The sequence below is a fragment of the Xenopus laevis genome, chromosome 7L (assembly GCF_017654675.1).
Source record: "Xenopus laevis strain J_2021 chromosome 7L, Xenopus_laevis_v10.1, whole genome shotgun sequence".
Lineage (NCBI taxonomy): Eukaryota > Metazoa > Chordata > Amphibia > Anura > Pipidae > Xenopus > Xenopus laevis.
Genome location: NC_054383.1, coordinates 7963668 through 7991380, shown reverse-complemented (window position 1 = coordinate 7991380; position 27713 = coordinate 7963668). Strand labels below are relative to the sequence as shown.

The following is a 27713-nucleotide window of genomic DNA, read 5'->3' as shown; positions in this document are numbered from 1 at the left end:
AACCCAATCTGCAACCCGTTGACCACCATTAAACAGGAAGTGCTGTTGCTGCATCAGCAAAAGTGGGCGGAGACCGAAAAAAAGTTTTGTAAAATTCTAAGATGAGTAAAATATAGACACTATAAGATAAGATATACAGAAGAGACCGGCTACCCAAAAATCCTACCCTCATCCCGCAGGGTACCCGGTTTTTTCCGGATAACCCGCTGGTACCCGCTGCAGGACTCTAGTGCCAGGACAATGTACTATACCCTACACTCCCTCATTATCACTGTGAAGCTGCCATTGGCTATTTCCATATTTTTGAGGTCATTTGCACAGGATAAAGTTTTCCGACAATAATGGAGAGTTGTCTTCCTTCTCCTTATTTTCCAACATGGCTACAGTATGTGTATGGCGGAAGCCCATCAGTAAAGACCGGAACGCAAACAATATTATCTTATGAATCACTCTCAAGAAAGTTGACTTTCAGTGAAGTGAAACTTAGATTGGTTACCAGGACAGCAAACAACCAAAAGCCAATATAAAAATGATTCATTGATTATCTTTCCATTCATAAAGATTCGTCATTCTGACAAGCCATAAGGAGTAAAAGAATGAAATTAAGCCCAGTCACAAAATTTATTTGTCTACAGAAGCAATGCAAGTTTATTTCTGATATACAATATAGTAAGGTGATTATTCCCATTTAAAGGAGAACTAAAGCCTAACTAAATAAGTAGCTAGAAATGTTGTACATGATGTTTTGTGCTTCTGTACCAGCCCAAGGCAACCACAGCCCTTTAGCAGTAAAGATCTGTGTCTCCAAAGATGCCCCAGTAGCTCCCCATCTTCTTTTCTGCTGATTCACTGCACATGCTCCGTGCTGCTGTCACTTACTGAGCTTAGGGAGCCACTCACAATATACAGTACACATAGAATAGAAATGTCACAATATAAGGCTGATTAGTAATTAATACAGATAATTACTACATGGCAGCACAGAAACCAGTGCAATTAACATCAGAATTGAATAATCAGCAAACCTGTAGCATCAGCTTATATTACAGCCAGGGAAGCTCATTTTCTGCTGGATAATTAGTGACGAGCCCTAAGCTTAGCTTCTCAACAGCCAATCAGAGCCCACTGAGCATGTGAGTGTCACAGACACTTTCCAAGATGGTGACCCCCTGTGACAAGTTTGAAGTCCTGGATCATTGCTGCTATTGACAAGCTCAAACTTTAGCCCCGTGCAATAAGTTCACTATATAAAATTTGCCATTTTTAGCCATATTAATTTTTAGGGTTTAGTTCTGCTTTAAGGGCATTGACAAACAAAGTGATTCTAGGCAATCTGCAATCCTAACAATTAACAGCTCCAGGTGGCAAAGTACTCAGAATTTCTCCCCATTTCCAACACATTTCATGCTCTAGATCTCTTTTCTTTTCCCCCAACCTCTCTCAGTTCCTTCTACCTCCATTCTCCTCGTAGTAGGACCTGTTGCTGCGCATGCTGGATGAGCGAGAGGATAATGTCCCTACAGACCTCAGGTCCAGGCTTTCATACGCTGGTGGAGGAGTGATATCTGCAACCACACTTATCTGGCGCTGGGAGAGATCACCACGAGGAATGTGAGGAACTTGCTGTTCTAGATCAGCAAAGGCTGGTGCCGGGGTTGGAACCACTGTAGTTTCTTCACCTTCATTGGCCTGTTTGTAGTAATAACGATGTAGCAGAATCATTACCCCAATGATGACAAAATCAATGACCAGCTCTAGCATCTCCACCACGGAAAGAACGGAGGAGCCAAACCAGAGACTCCACTGGCTGCCCAGCAAGGAGAGAAGCATCGCCATCTGGAGAGAGAGAAGCAAAAAACAAAAACATATGAAGATAAAGAATCCTTTTTGAAGAAATAAAGATATTCTGGGTATTCTGTATAATGGTCCAAACGCATGACCCTAAACCTTCTCCATACTCAACCGGAACCCAATGATGAACCTCAATAGTGGAGTCCTAGATTAGGTTTGGCTGGAGTACTATTTACAAAGAGTTTGTATGTTCTCCCTGTACCTGCCTGGGTTTTCTCTGGGTACTCCTGTTTCCTCCCACACTCCAAATACAGGCAAGTTCACTGACTTCTGACCCTTCTGTGTGTGACTGCGACAGGCTCAATAGCCAAAAAATTGGGTAAAGGGCACTCAAGGACTCAACAAGGGCCATGAAAATAAACGTAAAAAACACCTTTAACATCAACAATATCTCTATGTGCCCTACGCGTTTTGTGCACTTAGGGGTTTACCAAAGTGCGAAAAGTCCATTTGAATTAGAATTTTAGAGTTTAAAAATTCACACATTCAAATTTTAATCCCCCTATTCGAATGTAAATTTGAATGTGAGATTTATCACATGGAAACAGTCCTAATTCGAATATTCACCACCTAAAACCTCATGTGCCATTTGGAGATGTAAATAGCCTTCCTGACATTCAAGTTTTTTTTACGGGAGAAAAATTGCATTCGTACGAATCAAATACGAGTCTAATTTTTGGTTCGGGACCATTCGATCGAATATTAGCCATTCAATTTTTTTCTTAAATAATCTCCCAGTCGAATTGTGAGTATATTCACATGAATTTGAATTTTCGACTTTTGATAAATGGGCCTCTTAGTCATAGGCATGGCTGCTATTGGGACCTTAGACTGTAAGCTCCACTGGGACTGAAGTGAGTAATGGATAATCTCTATGAAACGCTGCAGACTGTGGTAGATAATAATTGTCTCGCACAGGTTTCATAGGAACACAAAAGTTTTTACGAAGTAATAACTGTCAGTTTCACTTCTCAGCAAACAGTGGTTTTCATTGGTGTTGCACAATATCTTGCATAATTCTCTTTATTTACTAAGCACAATGTCACACCACTATAATTCTCACGCAGTTGCACTTTACTGTTCACTTTTTATTTTACTGGTCCCTTCCCAGATGACTGCAGCGCGGCAATCCCAGTAGGCAATGCCTGTACAGAACCTGCACCCCCGCAGACTGGGAAGCTGGGAGAGGAACAAACCATTTGATTTTAGAATGCGAATAAGAGTTGAAATTAAGTATTTTCATGAATTTTGTGCAACCCAGGCAGTTACAAGAAATTAACTAAAGGGCGAAGTGGCTAACGCTGGCGAAAATTCACCAGTGTGACGTCATGTCGGCAATTCGCTGATTTACTAACGGTAGCTGGCATAAATTCGCTGGTGTAATTTCACCAAGGAGATAGACTCTGGCGCAATTTCGCCCTCTAACGCCAGGCAAATTTTCGGCAGTGTTACTACGCAAATTCGAGATTTTGATATTACTGACCGTTACCTCTATCGCCAGACTTGCCTTCGCCACCTCAGACCAGGCGAAGTGCAATAGAGTAGGTAGGACTTCCTCAAAAAATAGTTCAACATTTTTCTAAGTCCCAAAAAACGCTGGCGTTTTTTCCTATTTAAAGGGTGATAGAATGAAAAAGATCGTAAATTTTTTTTGGGGTACCCTCTTCCCCCCTACATTTGCTGACATATGGCACCTAAACTATACTTTGGGCACATGTGTAGGGCAATATAACAACTTTATATAATTTTATTAAGGTTCCCTGGGCTTGTGTAATGTAATGTATTTGCTGCATCTTAAACGTCCATTGTACTTTAACGGCATGCCGTATGCTAATTAGCCATCGCTAGCGTAACTTTGAATTGCTGAGTGTAAGTTCGCTGGCGTAATTTCGTAAATTACCCTGTGCGCAACTTTGGATCTTCGTGAATTAGCGTTGTCCAGGCGAATTTACGCCTGGCGAAGTGTTGTGAAGCCAGCGCTGGCGAATTTTCGCCGGTTAGTGAATTTGCCCCATAGAGTGCAAGTTCTGTGCCAGGTACAGGTATAGGATCCATTATCCTGAAACCCGTTATCCAGAGAGCTATGAATTACGGAAAGGCCGCCTCCCATAGGCTACATTTTATGCAAATAATCCAAATTTTGAAATTTTAAACAGTAGCTTGTACTTAATCCCAACTAAGATATAATTAATCCTTATTGGAAGCAAAACCAGCCTATTGGGTTTATTAAACGTTTACATGATTTTCTAGTAGACTTAAGGTGTGAAGATCCAAATTATGGATCCGGAAAGCCCCTGGTCCTGAGCATTCTGGATAACAGGTCCCATACCTGTATAAAAATCTTTAGTTGGTCGATTAATTTAGCCGCAACTTTTTCGGGTCAGACTTTTTTCATTTTACAACGTGTTTATTATTATTCATAAACAAGTCAATATCGGAGCAGTTCATAAACAAGATCCCAAAAATTGAATGTAAAAGCAGAAAGATACAATAGCATATGATGCTTTCCAAGGACAAACCAAAAGCAATAAAGATCTAACAAAATGATCATAAAGGTTAAACTGAACAAAATAAAATTACATTTAAAATTACAATAAAAATCTCATTAGAACAAAGAAAAATAAATAAATACATGAAAGAAATAAAAAAAAAAAACAATAAAGCACTTTTTTTTTCCAGGAAATATTTTGACTATTTAATTCCCTTAATCAGAAGATGAATCCAAATTTAGTTGGGTCAGACTTTTTGACGCCAAAAAAGTTGCGTTTTTCCCCCACAGATTTATTACGAGACAATTCCGAATCCGAAAATACTCCAGCTAAAACCTATCAAAATCATGTAGAAGTCAATGGCAGATGGCTCTTATTGAACTGGAAGACTTTCTTTGATTCGTGGTTTTAGAGGGTTTTGGGTATTTTTGACTATGCAACAATTCGAAAAAGTCGACCTTTTTGCGTCTTTTCCCATTTGTGCTTTTTCAGTTTGGATTTTTTAAATAAATTTCATGACATTCGTGGCTTTAGAGAAAGCGAGTTTAGTTGTGGTTTCAAAAACCTCTAAAACCACTAATATTCGCCTCTAAAATAGGCCTCCAGGTATTGCAATAATAATTGGGTTCAGCCTCCTTAATCTGTAACATTCCTCTATCTTACCAAAATTGCTTTACTGGAAATTATTCCATGCGGGTTTCAGAAACCGTTTCAGCCTGAGAACGTGTTACTGGATTTCCTTGTGACTCCTAAATCTTATTTAAATCTAAAATCAAGTAACGGGAATTCCAGCAGCGCTGGCGTCCTAAAGGGCAGCAATTTCAATGGCCGAGACTTAAAGCTACTACACCAAACATTTACTTACATTTATTGTTGGGGACTCCAGAATGGTTTTATAATTCAGTTCCTCAAAGTAAATGTTCAGTTTAGCGATTCCATTTCTGCAAGAGAGAGAGATAAATAGGGAGTTTATATAGAGACTAAAATGCATAACAGCCTGACATCTTTATACTGTAACACTAACTGAGTCTGGTTAAAACAATGAAAGTGATCCTTTGTTAGTGCGGAGAGTCTGTGACTGATACGTCCATATTACCTGCTATGGAGGTTGCACATATTTCTACTTTTATACCTTCCCTCTATTAATGTCAAAATATTAAATTATAAGGGATAATGTACCCCCTACTGTAAATGATAAGGATATTAGAAGACACTGAGGGGTTGTTCTGTGACCATATAAAGGCACAAGGCTGCAGGCTGAGTTATACAGGGAACTCTGAGTATCACTCATGTATTATAAGGGATAATGTACCCCCTACTGTAAATGATAAGGATATTAGAAGTCACTGAGGGGTTGTTCTGTGACCATATAAAGGCACAAGGCTGCAGGCTGAGTTATACAGGGAACACTGAGTATCACTCATGTATTATAAGGGATAATGTACCCCCTACTGTAAATGATAAGGATATTAGAAGTCTCTGAGGGGTTGTTCTGTGACCATATAAAGGCACAAGGCTGCAGGCTGAGTTATACAGGGAACACTGAGTATCACTCATGTATTATAAGGGATAATGTACCCCCTACTGTAAATGATAAGGATATTAGAAGTCACTGAGGGGTTGTTCTGTGACCATATAAAGGCACAAGGCTGCAGGCTGAGTTATACAGGGAACTATGAGTATCACTCATGTATTATAAGGGATTATGTACCCCCTACTGTAAATGATAAGGATATTAGAAGTCACTGAGGGGTTGTTCTGTGACCATATAAAGGCACAAGGCTGCAGGCTGAGTTATACAGGGAACTCTGAGTATCACTCATGTATTATAAGGGATAATGTACCCCCTACTGTAAATGATAAGGATATTAGAAGTCACTGAGGGGTTGTTCTGTGACCATATAAAAGCACAAGGCTGCAGGCTGAGTTATACAGGGAACTCTGAGTATCACTCATGTATTATAAGGGATAATGTACCCCCTACTGTAAATGATAAGGATATTAGAAGTCACTGAGGGGTTGTTCTGTGACCATATAAAAGCACAAGGCTGCAGGCTGAGTTGTATTATAAGGGATAATGTACCCCCTACTGTAAATGATAAGGATATTAGAAGTCACTGAGGGGTTGTTCTGTGACCATATAAAGGCACAAGGCTGCAGGCTGAGTTATACAGGGAACTCTGAGTATCACTCATGTATTATAAGGGATAATGTACCCCCTACTGTAAATGATAAGGATATTAGAAGTCACTGAGGGGTTGTTCTGTGACCATATAAAGGCACAAGGCTGCAGGCTGAGTTATACAGGGAACACTGAGTATCACTCATGTATTATAAGGGATAATGTACCCCCTACTGTAAATGATAAGGATATTAGAAGTCACTGAGGGGTTGTTCTGTGACAATATAAAGGGACAAGGCTGCAGGCTGAGTTATACAGGGAACTCTGAGTATCACTCATGTATTATAAGGGATAATGTACCCCCTACTGTAAATGATAAGGATATTACAAGTCACTGAGGGGTTCTGTGACCATATAAAGGCACAAGGCTGCAGGCTGAATTATACAGGGAACTCTGAGTATCACTCATGTATTATAAGGGATAATGTACCCCCTACTGTAAATGATAAGGATATAAGAAGTCACTGAGGGGTTGTTCTGTGACCATATAGAGGCACAAGGCTGCAGGCTGAGTTATACAGGTCATGTAACTCCAAGGTGACTTCTAATATCCTCATATTATACATCGGGGTTACTTTTTTTTTTATTTTTTTTTTTAAATAAAAGACATGTTTTAGTGAGTTATGTGACACAGAGAACTGATCCCACATTAATTAATGTTAATATAGTGAATAAAGTACCCCCTCTTGTAAAATATGAGGATATTATAAGTTACCAAGGAGTTCCATGACCATATAAAATATATACAGGTCATGGAACTCCGAGGTGACTTCTAATATCCTCATATATTGCAACTGGGGTACTTTATTTATTATAATACACAAGTTTCAGTGAGACATGTGACAGAAATGACATCACTAAGCTCTGAATAAAACCAATGACATCACTAAGCACCATTTATAAGGATATAATTTACAGGATATTCATGGCTCGTGTGTATTATATCCTTATAAACAGTGACTAGTGATGTCATCAGTTATAAACGGTGAGTAGTAATGTCCTTTCTGTCACATGACTCACTAAGCGTTGTGTATTATAATAAATAAAGTTCCTCTTGTTGTAAAATATGAGGATATTAGAAGTTACCTCGGAGTTCCAAGACCATATAAACCTGCCTTCGGCCTTGTTCGTTTATTTGGTCATTAAACTCCTCGGTGACTTATATTTTACAATAGGGGCTACTTTATTCACTATATATTTTACAATAGGGGTTAGTTTATTCACTATTTATTTTACAAGTTATTCATGGATTTTGTTTATTGGAACAATTATCATTCTCCCTTATTGTACTATCATTACACTTTATAACAAGGGATACAATATACCTTAATAATAGACCTATCAGGCTGTAATTTGCCTTTCTGGTTTTTTTTTAGTCTTGAGGCACCGCTGCCGGCCTCATGTTGTAAGGCTACTGCACTGATAAATCACATACCTACAAGCTCTAAACTTCAGATTTGAAATTTGTTAAACAGAAACAACTTATTCTGATTCTCTTTCCATCATGTTCTTGGTCTCTTTCCCATAGTCAGGCCTTGGTGCTAAGTCGGGGTTTGTCTGTTGAACTGATTCCTATAGGTAATTATTATTATTATTATTATTATGTTTTTTTCTCCAGAGGCCACAGTATTCAAGGCAGTGAGAAATCCCAGCCAGCTGTTTTCCATCAATTCAGGCCTTGCCCCATGTCTGACGATGGGAAGGAGAGCAACCCAAGATTTAAATGTACTAAAAGTCAAACTTTGTAATTTTTGGAAAGATGGGCACGGGGCTGGATCCAGTGGGCTTAGCCTTTCAATTTTGTTAAAATATATTGGTGTGAGAAAAAAAATAAAATGCACCTTGAGGCCTATGTAAGCAGTGGCGTAACTACAGAGGAATCTGCGGGGTCTGCTTTTTCTTTCATGGGTCATCTGCTGTGTGAAATGGGTCATCCACAATTTTGGGGACATCTGGACTGGAAAGGTCTGGACTCGGATTCAAAATAGGCCCTGGCATTTCAAATAAACAGAGGCCCTAACAGTCCCCACCAGCCCAATAAATAGTGAGTATCTATGGCATCTTACAGTAGCCCCTCTAGTATTTGCCAGAATCCACAGATTGCCAGTCTGGAACTGTGGGCCAACATCATTGCAACATTGTGTGTAAGCAAAGCAGGTTACACTGTAGTAATATACAGAATCTCTAGGTCCTTACCTGTCCGTCAGGTTGTATTGTCGGGACAGTGTGTGAAGCACCCAATCCTGTAACATAAAAAGTCATGTCAGATACGTTCCCAATCCTGTGTGTCAATAAATACATCCATATTCATTATTAGGCCTAGACAGAGAGTTCTCAGAGGCTATTAGACCACTTTACATCCAAAATCTTAGGCCCTATGGCACATGAGTTTGTCAGCCCCTATGTGACTCCCGATATCAAAACACAGATCCTATCTATTCCCCATTGCTTTATGGCAGCTGAGATTCTAGCTATCTGTATAACAGAACATTCTGTCCCAGTGGCTGCACAGATCCTATCTGATCCCCATTGTAAGCAGCAGTCCTGTCCTGCTTTATGGCAGCTGAGATTCTAGCTATCTGTATAACAGAGCATTCTGTCCCAGTGGCTGCACAGATCCTATCTGATCCCCATTGTAAGCAGCAGTCCTGCCCTGCTTTATGGCTGAGATTCTCGCTTCTTTTCTAACTTTGCATGCTGTCACTTTGGTAACAACATTTTTCTGGGGATGTGCTGAGGCTGACAGTTCAAGACAAATACTCTCTCTCTCTTAAAAACAGACATACTTTATTGATTGGCTGTTTTTTTTTTGTTTTTCTTCTATTTTTATACTTTGGCTGTCATATATATTTATTCCGTGACGTCTTTGAGTTGAGGTGCTGCCCTATATCAGTATTATTCTCCACCTACATGTGCCCCCAGGGTGAACTAATAAACCTCTCAAAAGTTTCCATTTCCAGAGAGTCCCTTTTAGATCTCACTCATCATATTCATTATTATTCTGTTCCATTCAGAAAGCACAGTGTCAGATATCTAGGTAATGTTCCTGGACAATCTCTATCCCCTATGTATTTCCAATACATTCCAATACATTTCAAGCACATCTAGTTAGTGTCGGGCAGTTTTATGCTTCAATATTTTACATCTGCAGTGGAGGAGATTTCTGTGTCATGCAAAGATTTAAATCACACTTAAAATATCATTTATAAGTTAACCTTTCTTCATAAAATATTGATTACCTCTGAACAATTTCAGGAAGGTAAATTAAAAAATGTTGTGAATTTATTGTCTTTATGTAAATTGACTCAACTAACCTGGCTCACTCTGTTCGGCCATTTGGAATAACCTGCAGTCAGCTGATACTCTGACACCCTGTAGGGAGACATGATAGAACAATAGTACAGCTCTTTCATCATTAATATGCACAGGGCATTAACCAATCACATTGGGAGGGCGGGGCACTGTAGGCACAAAACAGGCATAGCTGAAGGATAATTTCCTCCCAACCTTCCTGATTAAATAAATCTTGACAAAGTGATTTATGTCCTTGTTCTACCCATCCTGGTCTACCACACAAACTCCTCCCATTTCATAAGAAGTAGGGATGCGCCAAATCCACTATTTGGGATTCGGCCGAATCGTTCATAAAAGATTCGGCCGAATCCCAATCCTTCGTGAAAGATTCGGCCAAATCCCTGAATCCTTTATGAAAGATTCGGCTGAATTCCAAACCGAATCCGAGCCCATATGCAAATTAGGGGCAAGAAAGGAAAAAGTGGAAAAAATTTTTTTACTTCCTTGTTTTGTACAGAAAAGTCATGTGGTTTCCCTTTCTGCCCTAATTAAATATGCAAATTAGGAATCAGTTCGGCGCATCAATCCTTGTGCCTTACAGGAACAAAGATTTGGCTGAATACGAATCCTGTTGAAAAGGCCTGGCCGAATCTCAAACCGAATCCTGGATTTGGTGGATCCCTAATAAAAAGCCCCACCCCTTTGTTCTTATACAGTTGCCAAATGATCCATCTAAAAAGGAACAGTTGAGAGATAGGATTGCAAAGATGACCCCATCCAACATGTCACTTTCTTATAAGGGATCAAAATAAACCACACCCGCATATTACTAACCCTAAAAAAATCTACAATTACTTACAGACACGGTTTGCGGCATTTGGTAAAACAGCCCAGTTTGTTTGAAGTGAATTCAGTAATAAGCTTATAGTAGCAGTGGCCTGTGGGGCAAATAATGCAAATAATTAGTATGTACCATTCAAACAGTTGGTCAAAAGCAGAGTCACACTTTTATGTGGTCACCACCAGACGTGGTCTCTACTGGCTTTGGAGTTATTCTGCTAATGTTAGACATAAAGAATCCCACCCAAGTAACAATTATCCAATGACACCAGCACATTGGCCACTAAGGTCTACTCTTGTCTATTTAAAGGACGTTATAACACAATAGGAGGGCTATGCAGAGAGAGATAATCAAGGTTTAAGTGTATCCATATCAATAAATGAATGTATGGGTCCTAAGTGTGGAACATTAATGTATTTCATTTGTTTACATGAACATAATGAGCCCCTATTTTTCCCCTTTGGTTTTTGCTCTTTGTTCACATAAAGGGGCAGATTTACTAAAGGGCGAAGTGGCTAACGCTAGTGATGATTCGCCAGCATTGCCACCCGCAGGGACATCGCCAATTCACTAACAGACGCAGGCGCCAATTCACTAGCGAAAGAGACCGTCGGTATCGTTTGTTCGCACTCTATCGCCAGGTGACTTTTTGCTCTTACTCCGCAAATTCACTAAAATGCAGATTTTACTGAACGTTACCTCTTTCGCCAGAGTTGACTTTGCCACTTCAGACCAGGCGACGTGCTATAATGCATTAAAGTTCAAAAAACGCTGGCGACTTTTTTTTAAGCGGGATTGCCTGTAAAAGTCCTGGCTTAAATGTTTTTTGGGGAACCGATTTTTTCCAGACATTTCATAACATATGGAACATTTATTTTACAGTGGGCTCATGTGTAGGGCATTATATTAACTCTCTTGTCTTTATTAAGGTTCTCTGGACATTTGTAATTAAAAAATGTTAACTTCAAGCAACATTTATAATAAAGACGTCCCTCAGTGTCGGACTGGGACACCAGGTGCCCACCTCAAAACCTTAGACCAGGGGCCCACCAAAGAACCATAGATCAGGGGCCACTCTCAGTACTATTATTATTCTTCTCCTCACTCAACCTCTATTCTCCTAGTCTCTATTCTTTACATACTATGATCTATTATTCCATCTATTTAGCCTCTTTGTTCTCAAAGAAATAGGGAATGACCATGAAATAGGCCAAATCTTTAGCAGCACAAGGGCCCCCTGACACCTGGGCCCCCCGGGAGTTTTCCTGGTATCCTGGAGGGCCAGTCCGACACTGACCTTTATACAACTTTAAATTAGCCGCCCTATGCAAATTTACCTAAGCTAAGCGCAAGATCGATAGCGATTTTCACTAAGTACAAACAAACGCTAGTGTATCTTCGCTATGAAATACTCGCACTGCCGAAGTAATGCGCCCAGGGTGCAACTTTGCATATTAGAGAATTATTGTAGTGATGGTGAATTTGCGCCTGGCAAAGTGGTGCGATGTGTGCGGAGCAGTCGCTGGCGTCAATTTGCCCTTTAGTGAATCTGCCCCAAAGTTCTTTGGAACCTTCTATTTCCAGTGCAGAAGGTCAAATATTCATTTATCTTTGAGAATCCAGGACTTAAATAAAAGATGAGAATCAAACCAGACATGGGTCTAGGTTAGACTAGGCAAGGCCTTACATTTTTCATACTTTTTGCATTTTTTTGGAAAGAATTTCTTCTTTAGACCGGTGATCACCATTTAGGGAAATTTTCCAATTGAGCTCCAGTTAAGTTCAGGTGCAGATGAGTTTGGGTGGTTAAACAAATCTGTATTTACTCAGTGTGAGTGTACACTCAAGGACAAGTTATGAAGATTTACTTTCCTGTTGTTATACACCTGCCTTCATCAAGTGATATGGCCAAGGCTGTTCTCTAAGACCTTGTATCTGTTTGTATCAAAGTGTTATCTTGTCATAAAGAGTCTTCCACTTACCCCAGCTTTTGTGCTTATTGTAATCACAATATTGGTCTCCAGGGGAAAGTGGATAGAAAGCATAGCCGCAGCCACAACGGGCAACCATAGCAGCCTGGAAACAAGAACGGACACAGACCTAAAAATATAAAATGAGAGAAACGTAAGAGTCTACACAGCAGGTTTTCTTTAAACCAGGGATTCCCAACCTTTTTCACCCGTGAGCAACATTCAGATGTAAAAAGAGTTGGGGAGAAACACAAGCATGAAAAAAGTCCCTTTGTGGTGCCAAATAAGGGCTGTGATTGGCTATTAGTAACCCCCTATGTGGATTGTCAATCTACATTGAGGCTCTGTTTGTCAGTACATCTGGTTTTTATACAACCAAAACTTGTCTCCAAACCTGGAATTTAAAAATAAGCTCCTGCTTTGAGGCCACTGGGAGCAACATCCAAGGGGTTGGGGAGCAACATGTTGCTTAGAGCTACTGGTTGGGGATCACTGCTTTAAACCAAGGCCAGAACAGCTCAAACAACATTAAAATGAAAAATCTGCAATCTGATTCTGCAATCTGCTTCTCATTATTCAATGATGCCATACTATTACCTGTCTATAACGGGAAGAAGTTATAGGTGTTTTACAGTGTACTTGTTTGTAAGAAGGTGAAATATATATTTTTTCAATTGTAAATAATTGGGCAATATTCAATTCCCTTTCAGGAGCCTATATAAGGAGGTGCAGGAGCCAGATACTTCTTTTTTTGGCCTGATAAGATCTGAAGGCAAGACTGGCCGCTAAAGGTGGCCATAGACAAGATCTTTCTTGGAAAAGATCTTTCCAAGAAAGATTGTTCTTTTCAATACACATGTGTAGAGTTGCATCAACAGATATACATATAGAAACAGTGTCGGACTGGGATGCCAGGGGCCCACCAGAAAACCTTGGACCATGGTCCAGAAAACCTTCGACCATGGACCCACTTTCCAAACTATTATTCCTCCTCTCCTATTCTCCTAGTATTTTATATCTACTTTCTATAGTCTTCCATTATTAAGCATTTTTCTCCATAAAGAAATAGGGAATGGCCATGAAATAGGCTAAATGGTTAGAAGCAAGAGGTCCACTGACACCTGGGCCCACAGGGAGTTTTCCTGGTATCCCGATGTGCCAGTCCAACACCGTATAGAAACAATAAATTTCTACCTGTATCTGACAATTTAGCACTAACAATGGCTGATGTTTGGGTGCCAATCAAAATTTTCCACCCAGCCCGATTGACGAGCCGACCGTTATCCAAGTCTTCTGTGGATATCGGTCGGCTCCTTTCACACCATAAACGCAGTGACTATCGTACTTAAATTAGTTTCGTAAGATATTATCTGTGCGTCTATGGCCACCTTAAGCCAGACCAGATGGGAAGCTGCATCTGCTAGGACCAGAGAAGCAGGAGATCAGATCCACCTCAGATGGGAGAGGTCTCTGTATAGACAGCAAGGGCAGCCTGTGGTCTAAACGAGTAGGTAGAGATTGGGGTTAAGGCTGGCAATTGTGCGCCAGTGAGGGATATGAGAGCTCAGGAGTAGGCTAGTAGGGAACCTACAGGCTGTAGTGTGAAAGTCGGCAGAAGCTTGTGTATTGTGTGCTGGACACCAGAGAAGGGGGGAAATAGTGTTGAAATCACTCAACGGCTAACTTTCCTATGCTAGTGCCTTGCCACATGATATTGCGCCGGAGTTTTCTGTAAAGAATGGGAATGGTGTGTGCGTGAGAATAGCATTATTTAATTGTCCATGAAGTCCTCCGTGTGGTCCATCATGTGACTATCCACCACCTTGCTAGTGGCAGTCCTATTACTAATTACAATTACCAAATTTTACTAGACAGTCTGGCTTTTTCATTAACCAACAAATATACATCGGTTTTATACGATTAATGTATAAAAACTGAACCAAAAAAAGGATATAGCAAATGTAGTCTATACTAATGAATCACACGTGTAGAAGAGCTTGCATCTACCTGCTCCGTGTACTCGCTTTGGAACAAATTCTTCACATCAACATCACTTCCATCTTCAGAGCAGTCGCTGTATTTCCCACCCAAGCGATTGATTGTTTCCTGTGGGGCATCAAGACAAGCACCATCAGTATAATCAGCATTCATCCGAAATCTTTAGTATTAGAATTCAGCTTATTCGTTTATGACCTTATCATACAATGTTTTAGGGATAGTCCAGTCATCAACTATGCTAAATGATTGAGCTTGCATATACCTGAAGAGGAGGCTTGTCCCAAAACATTGCATGGTAAATACCATTCCCTGCTCTGTTGGGTTTCAACCACCACCATGACCTTATGAAGCCCCAGCCTACACTACTTCAGAGAAAGGCCAGGGTTCATGGCAAGAGTTGTGCAGTAAAATGTTTGATCATTTGCTTCACTGGATTAAAGCTGACTAATATGAAGCATCTACAGTTGAAGGGGGTTTATAATTGAAACAGTAGGGTCACTGGAGTTTACAATCATATATATGTACAGTATATGAGTGAAGATCTGTAGGCTTAGTATAATGTTTATCCTTCTGCTTTTACCTTTTTCATTCCAATGGAGGTCTCCATCCCCGGAGGAATATTAAAACCATTGTCATCCATGAAGGCTGGTTCCTTGTGTCCATGGACAAGAACTCTTGCTCCAGCCACCGAGGAAAGTAAAGGAATGTAATCATGCTGCTCAGTCCGAAGGACAAGGGTTAGACCTGAAAGACACAAGCATTTGGTTTCAAGGTAAACATATCTGTTTTGAGCAACCTAAACCCCTACATGGACAAGAGCTTGGGTTGCCTGACCAACTGGCTGGGCCAAATACTTGGAAATTGTCTAATTTGGCCTCCAACTTGAATGTTATTTAGTGTAGATCCTCTAGTTCTGCAAATGATAAAAAGGAACTGCATAAGAGGGAGTCCCATCCCCATCCCATGAGTAAGTTACACTGAAACCTGTACCCACAAGTATGGGACCTGTTATCCAGAATGCTCGGGACCTGGGGTTTTCTGGATCTCCAAAACAATAATTAAATGATCTTGTAATAACATAGGGGCAGATTTACTAAGCTCGAGTGAATAAGTCGTATGAAAAAATATTCTAATTTCGAAGTAATTTTTTGGGTACTTCGACCATCAAATTCTATTGAATTCGATCGAATCGAATGATTTGAACGATTCGAAGTAAAAATCATTTGACCATTCGATAATCGAAGTACTGTCTCTTTAAAAAAAGCTTTGACTTCATACTTCGCCACTTTAAAACTACTGAAGTCCAATGTTAGCCTATGGGGACCTTCCCCAGCAAGTTTTTTTTGGTCAAATAAAAATCCTTCGATCGATCGCTTAAAAGGGTTAAAAAACCCCATTTTGACCCTCAAAGTAAAATCCTTCTTATTCGAATATCGAATTCGAAGGATTTTAGCGCAAAAGCTTTGATTCGATTGGAATGATTTTAAGCGATCGATCGAAGGATTTTTATTCGACCAAAAAAAATTTAGAAAAGTGCTGGGGAAGGTCCCCATAGGCTAACATTGGACTTCGGTAGGTTTAAAGTGGCGAAGTATGAAGTCGAAGGTTTTTTTAAAGAGACAGTACCTCGATTATCGAATGGTCAAACGATTTTTTCTTCGAATCTTTCGAATCGTTTGATTCGATCGAATTTGACCAATTTGATGGTCGAAGTACCCAAAAAATTACTTCGAAATTCGTATATTTTTTTATTCGACTTATTCACTCGAGCTTAGTAAATATGCCACTATGTTATTACAAAATCATTTAATTATTGTTTTGCCTCCAATAAGGATTAAATATGTTAATTGGGATTTTAAAAATGTGAATTATATGATTAAAAGTGAGGTCTATGGGAGACAGCCTTCCCGTAATTCAGAGCTTTCTAGATAACTAGTTTTCGGATAACAGATACCATAGCTGTATATCTGAACATTCCTAAATATTAAAATAAAAAAAAATTAAACAGATTGCTTCATTATAATAATTTACATTGTTTGCTAAAGATATTCATGCAGTGATATGAAGCTTCTAGACAAACCATTTTTGATTCCGGGCATGGAAGAACTCCACAGGTTCGATTGGTCACTTTGGTTTTGGTTAAAGGTGTAGCAATTCCCATATATCGCATGGTGAAAACTTGAGTAATTCCTGTTGATAAAATGATATTTAAAAAAGGACTACTTTACTAACAGTAACAATTTGCCTGATTTTGCCAATTTCCAAACTCAATCCTAGATTCGGTGCATCTCTACTTTATATGGTCACAGAACCCATAAGTGACATCTAATATCCTTATCATTTACAGTGGGGGGTACATTATCCCTTATAATACATGAGTGATACTCAGAGTTCCCTTTATAACTCAGCCTGCAGCCTTGTGTCTTTATATGGTCACAGAACAACCCCTCAGTGATTCTAATATCCATATCATTTACAGTAGGGGGTACATTATCCCTTATAATACATGAGTGATACTCAGAGTTCCCTGTATAACTCAGCCTGCAGCCTTGTGCCTTTATATGGTCACAGAACAACCCCTCAGTGACTTCTAATATCCTTATCATTTACAGTAGGGGGTACATTATCCCTTATAATACATGAGTGATACTCAGAGTTCCCTGTATAACTCAGCCTGCAGCCTTGTGCCTTTATATGGTCACAGAACAACCCCTCAGTGACTTCTAATATCCTTATCATTTACAGTAGGGGGTACATTATCCCTTATAATACCTGAGTGATACTCAGAGTTCCCTGTATAACTCAGCCTGCAGCTTTGTGCTTTTATATGGTCACAGAACAACCCCTCAGTGACTTCTTATATCCTTATCATTTACAGTAGGGGGTACATTATCCCTTATAATACATGAGTGATACTCAGAGTTCCCTGTATAACTCAGCCTGCAGCTTTGTGCTTTTATATGGTCACAGAACAACCCCTCAGTGACTTCTAATATCCTTATCATTTACAGTAGGGGGTACATTATTTCTTATAATACATGAGTGATACTCAGACTTCCCTGTATAACTCAGCCTGCAGCCTTGTGCCTTTATATGGTCACAGAACAACCCCTCAGTGACTTCTAATATCCTTATCATTTACAGTAGGGGGTACATTATCCCCTATAATACATGTGTGATACTCAGAGTTCCCTGTATAACTCAGCCTGCAGCCTTGTGCCTTTATATGGTCACAGAATCCCTCAGTGACTTCTAATATCCTTAGATTTTACAATAGGGGGTACATTATCCCTTATGTCCTTTATTCTCCCTGATGAATCACAAAGCTATGAATAACCACACACACTCACGCTTTGGTACAGGATTCCTCATTAAATCTGCAAGCAAAGATGAAGTTCTCCAGTTGTTCCCCATCAATCGCTGCTTCTTGGGGTACACGAGCGAGGATATTGATATAATGAAAGCGATACCATTCACGTATGGCGTCCACACCTGAAGTGTAGGTTTGGTAAAAACAGTCGCCCCCCGTCTCGTTGCACTAGTAAAGACAATGAGAGGAATGATGAGCAGGCATAGGAAAATTAGGTGAAGGTAACTTATGGCACATAGACTATTAATATTCACCAGCTTAAAGCCAATATTCCACTCCCTGCGTTTGACTTGTAATTCTTCTTCTATCACACTCCGGGACACTCTGTGGGTCTCAGATCCTGGAGGCACCAACTCAAGTAGGTACGGGAGTCCTGCTCTATCCCTCTTAACTCTCTGGTTATTAGGAATCCATCCTTGCACCCCAGTTGAATTGTATTTATAGAGCTCATACAAGGTCCTTTGGGTCTCCTTGTCCAGTTCCTGCAGATCATTCTGAATCGCTTTGTACCTAAAAGCAACGGTCAGGGTTTAGTGCACATTATGCTTTTTACTGATAACAGTGAGACATAAAGGACTATCAATAAGCTCCAAGTTCAGATCTTCTTTCCTTGCTAATTTTCATGTGTGCCTAGAGCAGGGGTCTCTTCTGGATGGAACCCAAATTAGGTCTGGAGGCTCTGTTTAGTGACCACTGATTTGGTTTAGAATTAGCGAAGTATTAGTATCCTTTAATCTCCTTCCATAGAATCACGTTTTATTGTAGCAAAGGGGATGATAAAACAAACCCCAAACCACATGTGGGCCTAATTTTAGGATTCCCAGCCCACAGCTTATGAATCCTTAGCCTCAAGAAGGCTGCAAACTTCCCAATATAATTTCAAAGATGTGGCCAAGATCACACCTAGTTCTATACAGTCACGCCCATTCCAAAGTTTATGGTGAGCTCCAACATTTGCTGACCCCTCAGTTCAGGAGTGGGTTGGAAAGTTTTGATCTCCTTGGCTACAGTATCACACCCAGTTTTGTGCAGTCATGCCCAAGATTTATTCCAAAGCTTATGGTGAGTTCCAACACTTGCTGATCCCTCAGTCCAGGACTTGGGCACAGGGTTTTTTTTAGGGTACAACAGAGAGATTATTTGACTTAAAGCCAACAATTGATGGTTCAAACATCCTGGGGCCCCATTCTACATACATTCTACGTTAGAAGGTCCATTCCCCAATGCTTTATTATCCTACAACCAAATACACCTACACCAGCCCATATTTAGCCAATACCCCTCTGATCCCATCCATAAATCTGACCATTGCATTTGTCCAGGCCCCCTGTTGCCATGGGGATCCTGGCAGAACTCTTACCAATCCCCCTTTGATGGTGGCCCTGGTAAAAGAACAACTGACATATTAGTTAACATTAACAATTTTACATTTATATACATCAGGGATATCCAACCTCTACAAGGTTATTGGTAGAATACTGGAAGTTCAGCAACAACTGAAAGGCTAAAGACATCTCTAAATGTTCTTTCCCTATCATATTTATGAAATGTTAGAGAGATGGTTCTCAACAAAATGTTTCAAAGAATAAGCCAACAGCCTGTACAAGTCAGCTGTTTTTGGGAGAAAATTACCCCACCGCTGTTACTTCAAAGAAGTGGATTCAGCACTCACCTGTATGGGTTTAAGGTGCATACGGTCACAGCCGGGAAAGGAAGTTTATCTGAGTTGACGTTGAGGTTGATGCTGACTGGGTAACTGAAGTACTGACCAAAGAGGAGGCCAAACTGCCAGTACATTAGGCCAAACGTAACCAAGAAGAGCACAAGCCAGAAGGCCGTTTTCATGCGGTTCCTCCTGGAACAGACCAACCGTATTGCCCCATGGATGGTGGTATTGCTGCAGAAGAACTCAAACAGTTCCCGGTATGAGGAAAAGAACTCAATGAGGGCCTCCTTCTCATTCTTCTCCTCCTTAGTCATCCTGATAAAAGAGAATTACATTCAATTCAATAGGTTTGAGAGCTGAATAATCAGAACACTAATGTTTAATATGAGGAAGACTTACCTGTGGCAACCAATCATATGTTGCTTTCATTTTTCTAATGCCACTGTCTCAGTAAAAGCTAAGTTGCTCTGAGTTGTTCTGTTGGTGTGGCAGATAGCAAATGGCAAGCAATTGCACCCAAATTTTGTTCCACCAGCAGGCTATGCAGTGTGAAACTGCCCGGGGGTCCCCAGAAAACTATATTTTCCTTCTGTCTTTCTTCATTTTCTTTATTATTTTAATAATTGCTCCTAAATCATTCTAATGGCTGAGGTATAGGTATGCAAGGCATATGGTTGGGTCAGCAGGAGAACCCACTGACACCCGGGCCTACTGGGAGTTTTCCTGGACCCCTCAGTGGGCCAGTCTGGCCCTATAGTTTCACATGTCATTTCCAATTGCAGTACACAATGGGGGCACATTCCTTTATGCTTAGTTAATGGCTAAATTAAATTACAAGACAGTTTTGCAACAAGAATTGCACCAGTCTTACAAAATGAGACCCAAGGGCTGAAGTCTACAGTATTTTTTTAAATAAAATGGCTGCATCTCTATAACAGCTCAGTAGAGACCCTCTGGTGTCCCCTGCCCCAAACTATTCCAGATACCCCAACTCCATGCCAACATGTCCAGTGCAGGTCCTCTCATCCTCTCTTGTGGCCACCAAACCACCACGAGCAGGATAGAACATTGGTCACAACAACAAACGCAAGGCTAGACAGTTGCAATAAGATTATATGAGGAGGAATTAGAAGAAAAAAATCAGAAGATCAGATCTTAGCTAATATTGGGTTGCTATAACTGAAAGAACATACTGCAGACCTGTTCCAAAGGAGTGTACTGCCAACATGAAATGAACCTCCAATGTTTCCTTTAACTGCCAGTTTTGAATAAATAATGCTGATAAGACTCTAACTCAGGGTTGGGAAACCTACAGCCGTGCATTTTACCAGATTAACACGTTTGGGCCTTATGAGTTGCCCTGTAATGTTTTAGTGCATAGAAGGAGCCTTTAGATAATGACGTATATACAGTAAAGTGTCCAAAAATCAGCACTTTATGGCTACCTAAAATCAAAGTTGTGCAATGATATTATGAAAATCTGTAGCTGAGGGTAAAGGCCCTGGAGTTGGGGGGAGTTAGGCTGGGGTGTGTGGTCCCCTAATACAGTAGCCCTGGTGTGCCCCGGATACACCCTCCAGTCCAATGGTGCTGCACTTTAGTCTCAACCCAATATAAGGTACAGCAAAATCAATTTAGGGCCTCCTAAACTTTCAAATAAGCATTTTTCATAAGCTGCTGTACTGTCTGCTCTAGGCCCCTCCAACAGTTCAAGGTTCTGCTTCCTTTCTAACTACATGCATGTCTCCACCAATTAAAAGGGTATAAAACTCCAAAAAGGTTCTTACATACACCTTCATGATTTTTGTAAGAGAATTGAAAAAGTTCTTTAATTAAAGGGGAATGGAAAAAGACAAGTAGGATTATCAGAAGAAGCAGTGCCATTAACTATGTGGCACCAGTGGTAATTTTGTAACTGAACCCCGAAATAATGATCCCTCAGTTAGGGTTGCCACCTTTTCCGGAAAAAAATACCTTCCTATATATTGATAATTTTTCCCCTATTAATAGCATTGAGATCAACCATCATTTTTACCGGCCAAGCAGGTATATACCGGCCTGGTGGCAACCCTACCCTCAATACATAAACCCACAAAAGCCACTTCCCTTGACCCCCACTTGGGCTTGACTGGTGGCACCCCCTTTAGATATATGAGGTACTTTAGTGCTGAAGTATATACAGGTACTATGTAACATAATGAATTTATTGTGCTGTGCTTATATACTACGTTGCTACATTTACCAAGTGGTCTATGAAAGTGAAATAGTTAGTAGATTGTGTTCTTGGCTTTCAGTTAGTACTCGCCATTTGTCTATGAACATCTGTGTTTGTTTAGACAATAAATACACAACCCTGAGGTCTACAAGGACACAAGCCAATTGCAGATATTTTACAGGCTATATTGTACCTTGCCAAGTAAATCTATATTATTCTCATGTTTAAGAGATGTTTACAAATGATTGCTTGTACATCACCACTTACATATAAACAAACTGCCAGATCAGATCCACAATGGCTACTCACACTAATTTGAAAATACACATAATAGATAAAGTCTCCCAGGCTTCCATGGGTTGGCTTGGAGCAGTGCCTGGGTGGGCTTGACCTGAAGCTTCTAGATACACCAGCCTGAAGGTCAATCATGAGATCTAGGGTGAAAATGAATTAGATGTCCTTGGAATTATGGAACAAGTGATTTATTGTTTTTTTTCCCCCTATATCTGTAACCATGTAAGTAGCTAATGGGGAACCCTGAGCAAAGATCGACTGAACTGAAGAATTTCTCACAACCAGCTGAAACAGAGTCAACATAAAGTCTGGATATCTTTCCTTCATTCCCACAACCATGTCCTTTAAAGTGTCTGCACGTTTCTTCCCTACAGAGTAAGAAGACTTGATGCATTGTTGCCTCAAATAAACATGAACGCCACCGGACCAGAACATGCAATTATTTACTTTATTGTGTTTATTAAAACAGGAGACAATCTGTTCTTGCTGTGATGAGGTAAGCACTGAGCCTGCAATTAATCTATTTACAGAGATTATATAGCGCATTAATGCTCCCTTGTGTGTTCTTAACCCAGCCCTGTTTTTAGAGCAATCCCAAATTCATACCCACAGTCACAAGTACCCATGGTGCAGTCAGTTCACATTTGCTTTTTGTAATGATTTTGCCCATCTTAGGCCTATGGCATGAGCCCCACTACATTGTGCCACCATGTGCCATAAGTGGTGCATTCCCCAGTCATTTAAATGGGAGTGACTGCAAGCAGAAACGTTTTATGAGAGTTTCGTAAACCTCCTCCGCAGAATATGACATTCAGAAATATCCTAGAAAAAGGGAACGGTGCAGCGCACGGAATTAAACTACATAGATGTCCATCAAGTCCAGCCCTTTCTATTGTATCTGCCAGCACTGTTGCTTCCCAAACCTTGGTAGTTTTTGCACAAGAAGAGTCACATTTTATAGAGCTGATGCTGTAACCACAAGCCAGCCGTGTGCAAAGTTTACTGAAGCACTTCAACCTCAACCCTTCAGCCTTCACCATTAACATGAGTGCCCTTGTCTGGCCAGAGATTTAGGTGGAGAAGGACAGTAGTGGGGGGATCAGCCGTCTGCAGTTTATGTAATGCTGCTGCACAGTTGGAAGCATAAACCAGCTCTAGGCAATGTGTACATTATTATAGGGCAACATTGTAAGGGTCCGATGTTTTTAAGGAGGTGCAGTGTATGTATTGAATAGGTAAGTATTTGGGGGGATTGAATCCAAGGAAGGTTCCTAGTGCTACAGGCACATATATTTCTACACTACATGCATGCCCCAATATAAGTACATTTTAAGCAGTAATCAAATCCTTCAGCAACCCCCCCCCCCCCCCCCAGCATGATAGAGAACAACAGATCCAGTTCTTCATGTCTGCCCCTGGCCGAGACCCCACCCATCAGGTGTAGTAAATACTCCTTTGTTCCATGGTTTCGGGCAAGAAAGGCCTTCATAGCACCAGAGTGTCAGATTTACATCTTTCCCTTACAGAGCTTAGATGACCTGGAAAGCTTTATTTTGAAGTCAACAAATATGATCTAGAGCCATTACCATTATGGCTATCTCAGATGAAATGCTTTTCATGCTTACTTTAGCCATACACGTAGGGACCACCTGCCATGGTCTTGCACCAAATCAGGCTGCTCCAGTTTGCCATATATATTTTATTCATATCAGTAGTCAAGATTCCCAAGCCAGGGGCTAATAATGATCTTTGGAGGTTAAACCGTTAGGGAAACAGTAGAATGTTGTCTTGCCATTACTAACAAATAAACCACTATCATCCAGCAATGGAAGCTAAAGGATTCTGTAAATAACTTCTAAGGGGGGGGGGGGGGATTTCCCAGGCAGATAAAGATCATGAGATACAACGACAGAATGCTCTGTTATACAGATAGCTAGAATCTCAGCTGCCATAAAGCAGGACAGGACTGCTGCTTACAATGGAATCAGATAGGATCTGTGCAGCCACTGGGACAGAATGTTCTGTTATACAGATAGCTAGAATCTCAGCTGCCATAAAGCAGGACAGGACTGCTGCTTACAATGGGGATCAGATAGGATCTGTGCAGCCACTGGGACAGAATGTTCTGTTGTACAGATAGCTAGAATCTCAGCCATAAAGCAGGACAGGACTGCTGCTTACAATGGGGATCAGATAGGATCTGTGCAGCCACTGGGACAGAATGTTCTGTTGTACAGATAGCTAGAATCTCAGCCATAAAGCAGGAAGGACTGCTGCTTACCAATGGGGATCAGATAGGATCTGTGCAGCCACTGGGACAGAATGTTCTGTTATACAAATAGCTAGAATCTCAGCTGCCATAAAGCAGGGCAGGACTGCTGCTTACAATGGGGATCAGATAGGATCTGTGCAGCCACTGGGACAGAATGTTCTGTTATATAGATAGCTAGAATCTCAGAATCTCAGCTGCCATAAAGCAGGGCAGGACTGCTGATTACAATGGGGATCAGATAGGATCTGTGCAGCCACTGGGACAGAATGTTCTGTTATACAGATAGCTAGAATCTCAGCTGCCATAAAGCAGGACAGGACTGCTGCTTACAATGGGGATCAGATCTACTGCGGACGACTAATCTCCCCGAAATGCCTTCCCGCCGGCAAGAGTGTGAATCGCCGGCGGGATGCATGCAGATCACTTCTCCTGAAGTTTCTCAACTTTCATGTGCCACCACACTTACAAGAGCAGACTAAATGCAGTACATTTAAACCTACAGATGACTTTCCTGTGACTTTCCTGTGATCTCTACTTCTTTGTGTCTAATTGCATTCATTCTCTAAAGGTAATTGTTTTCTGTTCTGAAATACGTTACAGGTGGACAGATATTATCTCTGCTAAGTAATAATTGACTATTTAATTGACCTTTACAATGCAGCCATTTATTCTTTCTTTCTTTCTTTCTTTCTTTCTTTCTTTCTTTCTTTCTTTCTTTCTTTCTTTCTTTCTTTCTTTCTTTCTTTTCTTTCCCTTACTACCTTCCTTCCCTTTATTCACAGCCCCTATTAGTGCTGTTGTGACCATTGCCAAATTATTTTTTAAGTGATTTTATTGTGATTTACCTGTAAAATATCAATTGAGCAGTCACAACAGTAGAACTCAACTTCTACTTCTTGATCGCCAATCTCACTGTGCAATCATTTTTTTTCATTGCTTTGCGTGATTTGTATTGAACTTCTAGCGGTTTTATTGGGTTCTGCATTCTTTGCAGCCACATCATATGAATATGAATGACACAGATATAATGCATCCATCTATTTCAAAGACATGGGACATTCATATTTAGGCTGAATTCCAATACTCAATGAATTACCTGAAAACAAATTCACTAAATTTACGAAAGATTTATGGTACAAAGAAATATAAAACCATTTAAAATGTTTTCAAAAGTATATCTTTGAAAAATATATATGCTTTTCTATGGTTATCACTGGCACTGTAATTTGTGTGAAAACATCTAGGAATTATGTTTATTTTGGGTTTTCAAATGTCAAAGTTTTGTAATCCTATGCATATTTGTTATCAAACTGTTCAGAAGACCCCATGGCATTCATATTGATGATATTATTTATTTGTACTTATGGACATGTGGGAGATAAAATGCTGTAAATACAAACTTTGGGCAACTTTTCAGTTTTGCTTTAGTTAGGGACAGCAAGACATATTTCTCACATTTGGTGCTTAACAAGAATGTTTTTTTAAGGGTCAACCTGCAGTTAAAGGGCTTTTCCAATACATAAAACACAGGCACTTGTTTCTTAATACTTAAATATTAGCCACGAAAATCCATATGCGCAATTATTATTTTGGTGTATCTACATGCCACATAGTATTTTAATCCTATGCATATTGGGTATCAAACTGTTTAGCAGACCACTGGCATTTGTCTAAACTATTTGTTATCTTTCTAAGCATGAACATGTGGGAAATAAGATGCTGTAAATTGCAAGTTCTGAGTTGATTTTCCACTGTTTTGCAGTTTGGTAGTTTGGAGTAGAAATACCTGTTTGCCCATTTTAAATTTGTCAGAATGTGTACTTTTTAAAAAATATGCGTCTTTCTGAGTCCAACTTAACTGTTAGGGGTCCTTGTGACCTTGTAATCTAAAATAGGCTTACAAGTCACGAATCTCCATAAAACTATAATTATTTGGTACTGCATGCTCAAGGGGTATTGGGGACTGCCAGTCAAATGAAGGTCACTAAAAACACTCGCTAGTAAACTATAACAGCCCACCTGCTACCGAACCTTGACATTGAGCTGGCAGCCTTGCCTTTCAAGTGGTCCCTTATTCCTTTAGATCTATATCAGTCATTCCTATGATATCTAATTGTTGGCATTTTCTATCTACTGTGCAGCACTAATGTAAATTCCTGAGGGGGGAACAAAAAAAATGACAGGCATAAAAGGGTCAACACTAATCCTTTCCGTGCATTGTTTAGAGAGCTCCATTTTATCTTCTTTTATCCTTCAAAGCAATCTCGGCCATGTCTTTAAGAAATATGGCAGAATATACAATAACAGCTGCACTGCAAACATTTATCTACACATACACTATAAACCACCCCTATACATGCCGCATGGTGCCTCCAAGAAAAGCTTTCTGTTGATATCCATAAGGGTCAGGACACACAGGCAGATTCGAGATTTGTCACCCAGCGACAAATCTCCTCTTCTTCGGGGAGACTAATCTGCCCAAACTGCCTCCCCTGCCTTCCTGCCGGCTAAAATGGAAAGCGTCGGTGGGGGGCACTTGGATCGATTTGTTTTCCGAAGTTGCCTCACGAGGAAACTTCGGAAAACTAATCGCTCCGAGTGCCATCTTGCTGGCGGGTAGGCAGTTTCGGGGAGAGTAGTCAACCCAAAGAAGAGGAGATTTGTTGCCAGGCGACTAATCTCCCTTCCCCGAATCTGCCTGTGTGACCTGACCCTAAGAAGAGCTGTGGCTCACTCCTGATCCAGAGATGGTGTTTTTTTAAAAAAAAATGGCAATAGAAAATCAACTGCCACAGGTATTTGCGGGTTGGGGGGAATTAATTGGTCCATGTGGCATAGAATTTACAAACACAATGCCAGTCTAACAGTATAACCTAGCTCTTACCTCAGGGCGTTCCACTTAGGAATGTGCTAGCCTTGAATGCATTTCCTCTTAAATTGAGGAATAAAGATGTAGATGTAGCAATGGGAAAGCATTAAGCAAGACCAGTCACATGAGGGGGGGGAGAACTCTTCAGCCAGGAATACCAGACAAAACCTCTCAGGTGCTACCTGGAAGAAGTCCAAGCTCTGAGCAGTGTAGGAGACACCTTTCCCACCTATACACACTTACGCTACCCTTCTCCATCCCCCTGCAACTTCAGGCAAATGTAGCATTCCTTGTGGAATATTTCAAATGACAGAACAGGTAGGTGAGAGCAGTCACTCACCTGGTTTGCTTTTTCTCTGTCTCAGATATCTCCAGGCGTCCTCTGGTTGTTTTTACTTCATT

General features: G+C 40.4%; 1 protein-coding gene across 1 annotated transcript; it reads right to left on the bottom strand.

Moving 5' to 3' along the window:
* Positions 1–626: 626 nt before the first annotated feature.
* scnn1a.L (sodium channel, non voltage gated 1 alpha subunit L homeolog) lies at positions 627–27713 on the bottom strand. Its single transcript, NM_001087923.1, is given in 13 exon segments — positions 627–1836; positions 5206–5281; positions 8719–8765; positions 9837–9894; positions 10676–10754; positions 12640–12757; positions 14635–14733; positions 15206–15369; positions 16706–16815; positions 17976–18163; positions 18250–18505; positions 19668–19976; positions 27652–27713. Coding segments are annotated over 12 exon segments (1899 nt in total). The 5' UTR covers position 19976; positions 27652–27713; the 3' UTR covers positions 627–1440.